The sequence below is a fragment of the Phyllobates terribilis genome, unplaced genomic scaffold, assembly GCF_046119375.1.
Source record: "Phyllobates terribilis strain yellow unplaced genomic scaffold, ASM4611937v1 Scaffold_1__5_contigs__length_1240528914, whole genome shotgun sequence".
NCBI classification, from domain to species: domain Eukaryota; kingdom Metazoa; phylum Chordata; class Amphibia; order Anura; family Dendrobatidae; genus Phyllobates; species Phyllobates terribilis.
Genome location: NW_027362761.1, coordinates 1,032,172,379 through 1,032,180,036, shown reverse-complemented (window position 1 = coordinate 1,032,180,036; position 7,658 = coordinate 1,032,172,379). Strand labels below are relative to the sequence as shown.

General features: G+C 37.9%; 1 protein-coding gene across 1 annotated transcript in view; it reads right to left on the bottom strand.

Moving 5' to 3' along the window:
- Window positions 1–3,435: 3,435 nt before the first annotated feature.
- Window positions 3,436–7,658, bottom strand: part of GASK1B (golgi associated kinase 1B) — a 99,847-nt gene continuing 95,624 nt past the window's right edge. Inside the window, exon 4 of the mRNA XM_073644846.1 lies at window positions 3,436–6,046. Coding sequence (XP_073500947.1) covers window positions 5,839–6,046 — 208 coding nt within the window. The 3' untranslated portion in view covers window positions 3,436–5,838. The remainder of the gene's footprint in view (window positions 6,047–7,658) is intronic.

Here is a 7,658-nt window from a genome sequence, read left to right as displayed (position 1 = left end):
CACATAAAATACATGGAACAAAAGGTAATAAAGAGGCCAATAACATTGCAACTGATTGAAGCATAGCTATTCATACTGTGCAACTCTTAGACAGCGCTAACTTAGACTTGTCAGTCTTAATATGAGCCAGATTTATCATAGTGGTTCACTCTGTTGATAAATCTAGTGTTTTTAGACTGTATTTTCTAAGTTTACATAGCCAATTAAATGGCTTACTTTGCGCCCATAATGTGCACCCCAGTATTGGGACACACTATCACATGTAAGGCCATGCCCATTTGTGCTAATTCACACCCGTTTTCAGTGAGGTCACACATGCAGTCAGACAAGTCAAAGAAAGTGTTGGGAAAGACACACAAACTGCACCAGAATTCTGACACATTTAGTTGATATTTTACTGTATTATATAATATAGGTACTCTCCCCTACAAACATTACTGAGGGTCCCAGTGTATCCTGACTGTAGTAGTTTCTGTAAAAATAATCCTTTTAAGTAATAAAAAAAAGTTAGAAATAATAATGAGGAGTGAAAGACATTTATACACTAAAACAAAGAAAACCAAATTTTGGTCCTATTTAGACGAATATTACCCCTTCGAGCAGGTTTTCAACTGATTGTAAACCATAGTTGGAAACAGTTACCTAAGAAGTGAAGTGACATTGGATATTAAACTTTCCGTGTCACTTTCTTAAAGATAATGCACATGGTTGTATTATGGGTCCTAGTGCCACATGAAAGCATTAGAGCACACAACAAATTTCTGTAACTGATAATTTCTTACATTCATCTGGTTGGGGTTGTTTTGGCAGCGAGAACGTGAATTTCCACAAGCCCCATTCAAATGAATAGGACTGCTGCAGACATTCTGCAACAAGTTTGTCAAGAGTTAAATCACCCATACAGTTACATGTAACACTAGTGGACACTGACAGAAAAGGGCCCATGTGCAAGAACAATACATGGGCCTTTTGCATCCCAATAGCTCATCATTATGCAAAATTTCACCTGCTTTGAAAGTGGAAATGGGCCCTCATACCTTTTGGGGCCCGTGCGGTTGCTCCAGTGGTTTTTCCACCACTGACATGTAATGTATATTTAGGGCAAAGCATGAGATTGGATCCCTAGAAGGCCAGGAAAGCATGTCCCCAAGCCTTTTTTTTTCATTGTTTCAGGAAGGGTTAGGTTTCCATAAGTTTTACCAAATGTATAGCTCATGCACTGCCATAATATGTGCAACAGCTGTATACTTCTAGGATTTTCTGCAATGATTTCTTGAAGAAACAAGTGGTAAAGTTCCATGTAGAAGAAGCAAGCAATACTTACCACAGTAATCCGTCCTCCTCTCCAGCATTGACCTTTTGAAGGACTCCGATATAGGCGCCATGAATATCAGTGACCTGGCCAAATAGTCAAGTAATTGGTGGTTGGGATGTCATAACTTAATGTCTACATCAGAGTAACATTGGCCAAACTCACCGATATCAACGGCCTTGGAAGACAGTCTAATGTGCATGATGTCGGATAAGAGAAGGCTCTGCCATGGCTGATTTTGGACTACCAATCATTTTGTTCTCAGTGAGATAAACCACCACCAGAGGAATTTAGCAGCAGATTTCTCTCTGACAAGCGCCCCTGAGTATGCAGGAGTCAGGAGAGATAGTTGGTAGCGAAACGATCGTCAGAACCATCTTTTCATCTATTGTGTATGAGCACTTCATAGTTGAGTAGTGACCATCGGGGGCAGATTTCAGTGGAAATCTTGCCTCTTTTACATGGATCTATACTCTCTGGTAACTTCAAGAAAGTTATAGAAAAACATTTAATTCCAATGATACCTTAGCACATGGAGTCTTCAACTGTTCAAAAAGGTTATAATGATAAATGTTTCAGCTATTCAACCCATATATACTGTACAGTGGGGGAAAAAAGTATTTGATCCCTTGCTGTTTTTGTAAGTTTTCCCACTGACAAAGACAAGCACAGTCTATAATTTTAAGGGTAGGTTAATTTTAACATTGAGAAATAGAATAGCCAAAAAATAAATCAAGAAAATCACATTGTATAAATTAGATAATTTTTTTTGCATTTTGCAGTGAGAAATAAGTATTTGATCCCTCTGGCAAACAACACTTAATACTTGGTGGTAAAACCGTTGTTGGCAAGCACAGCAGTCAGAGTTTTTTTGTAGTTGATGATGAGGATTGCGCACATGTCAGGAGGAATTTTGGTCCTCTCCTCTTTGAAGATCATCTCTAAATCATTCAGATTTTGAGGCTGTCGCTTGGGAACTTGGAGCTTCAACTCCCTCCATAAGTTTTCTATGGGACTAAGGTCTGGAGATTGGCTAGGCAACTCCATGACCTTACTGTGCTTCTTTTTGAGCCACTCCTTTGTTGCCTTGGCTGTATGTTTTGGGTCATTGTCTTGCTGGAAGACCCATCCACGACCCATCTTCAATGCACTTACTGAGGGAAGGAGGTTGTGGCCAAAATCTCGCGATACATGACGCCATCCATCTTCCCTTCAGTACAGTGCAGTCGTCATGTCCCCTTTGCAGAAAAGCACCCCCAAAGTATAATGTTTTCCCCAGCTTCATGGCTGGGACAATGTTCTTAGGGTTGTACTCATCCTTCTTCTTCCTCCAAACACGGCGAGTTGAGTTAATGCCAAAGAGCTCAATTTTTGTCTCATCTGATCACAACACCTTCTCCCAATAACTCACAGAATCATCCAGGTGTTCATTGGCAAACTTCAGATAGGCCTCCACATGTGCCATCTTGAGAAGGGGGACTTTGCGGGCACTGCAGGATTTTAAACCTTTAAGGCGTAATGTGTTACCAATTGTTTTCTTGGTGACTGTGGTCCCAGCTGCCTTGAGATCATTAACAAGTTCCCCCCATGTAGTTTTAGGCTGATCTCTCACCTTCCTCATGATCAAGGATACCCCACAAGGTGAGATTTTGCATGGTGCCCCAGATCGATGACGATAGACAGTCATTTTGTATTTCTTCCATTTTCTTACTATTGCACCAACAGTTGTCTTCTTCTCACCCAGCGTCTTACTTATGGTTTTGTAGCCCATTCCAGCTTTGTGCAGGTCTATGATCTTGTCCCTGACATCCTTAAAAAGCTCTTTGGTCTTACCCATGTTGTAGAGGTTAGAGTCTGACTGATTAATTGAGTCTGTGGACAGGAGTCTTTTATACAGGTGACTATGTAAGACAGCTGTCTTTAATGCAGGTAAAGAGTTTATTAGGAACGTCTAACTGGTCTGTAGGAGCCAGATCTCATAATGGTTTATAGTGGATCAAATACTTATTTCTCACTGCAAAATGCAAAAAAAATTATCTAATTTATACAATGTGATTTTCTTGATTTTTTTTGGATATTCTATCTCTCAATGTTAAAATTAGCCTACCCTTAAAATTATAGACTGTTCATGACTTTGTCAGTGAGCAAACTTACAAAACAACAAGGGATCAAATACTTATTTCCCCCACTTTAAGTTATTATTTACGGTAGTTTTTCTATATATCTAAAGATTTTGGCACACAATATTTTTGGACAAGTGTCTGTCAATTATTTGGATATTCCCCAATTCAAATAAATTATTAAATACCATTGACTTTACCAGGCAGTTCCTGAGATTTCTTATTATTTTCACTCTTACCTCTTACTTAAAGGGTATGTACAACTTGGCAGCTATTTTTTTACTTCTCCAATATTGTATATCAAAATTAAAAAAAACCTACTGGATGAAAAATATCCATGTTGATAAATTTTCTGTCACTTTATTCATTTACCTTCTTTGTTACAGGCCACAAATAATTAATCTCTGTTAGACCCTTCTATTACTATGTAGGCTACCAAAAAGGAATGTTCAAATGTAAGGACATGTTCACACGTACAGTATTTCATGAGGTTTTTTTACCTCAGTATTTGTAAGCCAAAACCACTAGTGGATAAAAAATATAGAAGTGGTTTCTATTATACTTTTCCTCTGATTGGAAGCCCCTGGTCAATATGAGTAAGGGGGCACATGGGAATATTGGACTTTGCTTATTTTATTATGGTTTATTACGGTGCCTAACTGTTTTCTCTGAGCTCCATTAAGGGTTAATCTGAGGACTTACCAGGTTACTGGGCTGAAGTGGAAGCACGTATATGGCTTTTCCCGCATTTTCTGGCCCTGATGATTGAAGGATGCTGCATGATGGCGGATTCTCAGACCTTATTTAACCCCTGGAAACCCCGTGCATTCCTTTCAAGAAAATTGAAGGTTTTTCCCCACCCTCCCTTTAATATTCTAATTCTGTCGCATTGCTTTATTGGTGTGAGGTAAACCCAGCCGTCTAGCTGCAGTTTTATGATTATTTATGAATGGACTGAATGATCGTCTCGAGTCAATTAAGGACTGAGCCCTTATTAGATTTGATATGTTATGTTTAATTGAGTTGATATTGAGGATTCAATTATTTATTTAACTTATTCTTTAGCCTTAATAAAGCATTGCGGCCTGTTTTATCCAACTAAGTGTTATGTCATTTATTTATGATTATGGTTGTTTGTTAAATTGTGTGTTTGTTACTTGTATTAATTGTAAAGAATAGAACATATATTACCATGTTCCACTCCTGGTTTTGGCTTACAAATACTGAGGTAAAAAACTCACCAAATACTGAGCGTGTGAACGTGGCCTAAAGGAGTAACATGCTAAGGCAATGTGCACACATTGAGTATTTGAGTTTTTTGCCTCAGTATTTGTAAACCAAAACCAGGAGTGGAACAATCAGAGGAAAAATATAATAGAAACACGTCACCACTTCTGTATTTATCACCCACTCCTGGTTTTGACTTACACATACTGAGGTAAAAAACTCAAATACTCAATGTGTGCACATTGCCTTAGCATGTTACTCCTTTAGGCCACGTTCACACGCTCAGTATTTGGTCAGTATTTCACCTCAGTATTTGTAAGCTAAAACCAGAAGTGGAACAATCAGAGGAAAAGTATAATAGAAACCTGTCACCACTTCTGTATTTATCACCCACTCCTGGTTTAGACTTATAAATACTGAGGTAAAAAACTCACCATATACCCAACCTATGCATGTGTCATCGTATGGTGCACTGTAATAAGATGCACCAAGTTGATAAAGAGGCATGCGCCACAGTAGATAATGTGCTCCTCAGGGACTGGAGTACACTTCTGATGTTATATTCACTGGTGTGCCATAAATTATAATATAGTTGTCATCTGTGCTTGACCATTCCCCATCCCAACTAAGCTGCACCTACTATGCAAAAAGTTTATGGACCTGGATAGATCTGGTCAGCGCAAAAATGCTAAAAGTTGCACAGTTTTTACTCAACTACAAGTTGCACAAATATTTTGCAACATTTCAAACAGTTTTATGCCACAATTCGTATGAAAATCTTTGAATCATCCCCTAAAGCTTTGCTTACATTTACATTGGATTGCGTCATATATATTTGGAAAAAATGGTGGTATTTCTGGTAAAATGGTGGACCCTATGACAGAACTTGAATAAAAGTCATTTGACTGATCTGGCTATCCATACTATGAATTTGTGAAAAGAAATGTGAACTGAACCTTAGTGATCAGATATTTGTCTGTGACATTAGTTCAGTTTTATCTTTCCATCTTGTTCCCATGTAATACTTTATCTTGGTATAAGTGATATGGCAAAACATAATAATAATTAATAATAATAGACCTTTTCTAGGTAAAGATAATATCCCTGAAATATTGCATGTCTTTTAATTAAATTAGGGAAGTCCAATTATTTTAGATGCTTGTCTGCTAATTTGGTCATTTAATCATTCATCGGTATGACTTTTATTCCATGAGCATTGATGTAAGTCAACAGGATTTTGGCCCTTCTCTCTATCACGTCAATCAGTTTTTCAATCCCTTGGCGTCCATTTTGACTTTCCCAAAATACTCTATCTAGAAAAAATGACTGGAGGAGTTTTTCTCGAAGTCTGTGACTTTTTAGCACCAAAACAGTTGATTCAGGAAACCTGGAAAAGAGATAGTGACAATTAGGAATAGACATATGTAAACCGTCTGTAAACCAGACAAACCGATTGATATTTTGCTAAAAAGGCAACACAATTTGAGAAATGGAAATACACTGAATTGTATTAGTTATAAAAAGGAGGATTTGAAAAAGGGGCTATTTAAAAAAAAAACAGTGACACTCTTGTCCATGGGCTGTGTTTGGCATTGTGGCTGATAACCATTGACCAGGAACCAATTGTAAATTCTCTCTAACGAGAAACTGTCCCCTGATTCATGCTGTCCAAAGCGTCGGCAGCAAGTACAGGTGCATCTCAGAAAATTAGAATATCATCAAAAAGTTAATTTATTTCAGTTCTTCAATACAAAAAGTGAAACTCATATATTATATAGCGTCATTACAGAGTGATCTATTTCAAGTGTTTATTTCTGTTAATGTTGATGATTATGGATTACAGACAATGAAAACACAAAAGTCATTATCTCAGTAAATTAAAATGATTAACAAAAGCCACATGCAAAGGCTTTCTAAGTGTTTAAAAAGGTCCCTTAGTCTGTTTCATTAGGCTCCACAATCATGGGGAAGACTGCTGACTTGACACATGTCCAGAAAGAAGTCATTGACACTAAGTAAATGTAAAGTAAATTTTGCATTTCATTTGGAAATCAATGTCCCAGAGTCTGGAGGAAGAGTGGAGAGGCACACAATCCAAGCTGCTTGAGGTCTAGTGTGAAGATTCCACAATCAGTGATGGTTTGGGGAGCCATGTCATCTGCTGGTGTAGGTCCACTATGTTGTATCAAGACCAAAGTCAGCGCAGCCGTCTACCAGGAAATTTTAGAGCACTTCATGCTTCCCTCTGCCGACAACTTTTTGGAGATGGAAATTTCATTCTCCAGCAGGACTTGGCACCTGTCCACACTGCCAAAAGTGCCAATACCTGGTTTAAAAACAACAGTATCACTGTTCTTGATTGGCCAGTAAACTCGCCTGACCTTAACTGGTATTGTCAAGAGGAAGATGAGAGACACCAGACCCAACAATGCAGATGAGCTGAAGGCTGCTAACAAAGCAACCTGGTCTTCCAAAACACCTCAGCAGGGCCACAGGCTGATCGTCTCTATAACATGCCGCATTGATGCAGTAATTGATGCAAAAGAAGCCCTGACCAAGTATTGAGTGCATTTACTAAACATACATTTCAGTAGGCGAACATTTCAGATTTTAAAAACATTTTTCAAGCTGTTGCTATAAAGTATTCTAATTTACTGAGATAATGACTTTTGTGTTTTCATTGGCTGTAAGCCATAATCATCAACATTAACAGAAATAAACACTTGAAATAGATCACTCTGTTTGTAATGACTCTACATAATATGAGTTTCACTTTTTGTATTGAAGAACTGAAATAAATTAACTTTTTGATGATATTCTAATTTAGTGAGATGCACCTGTATCGAAGTATGTCTGCACAATTGCAGCCAGGCATGTTTTTCTGGAGAATTTCAGAGAAAATATGTTTTAAAGAGAATCTGTCACCACACTTGACCTATCTAAACTATTAATATGGGCATACAGGTTATAGACAGCTGAAAAGTCCTCCCTGTATGCCT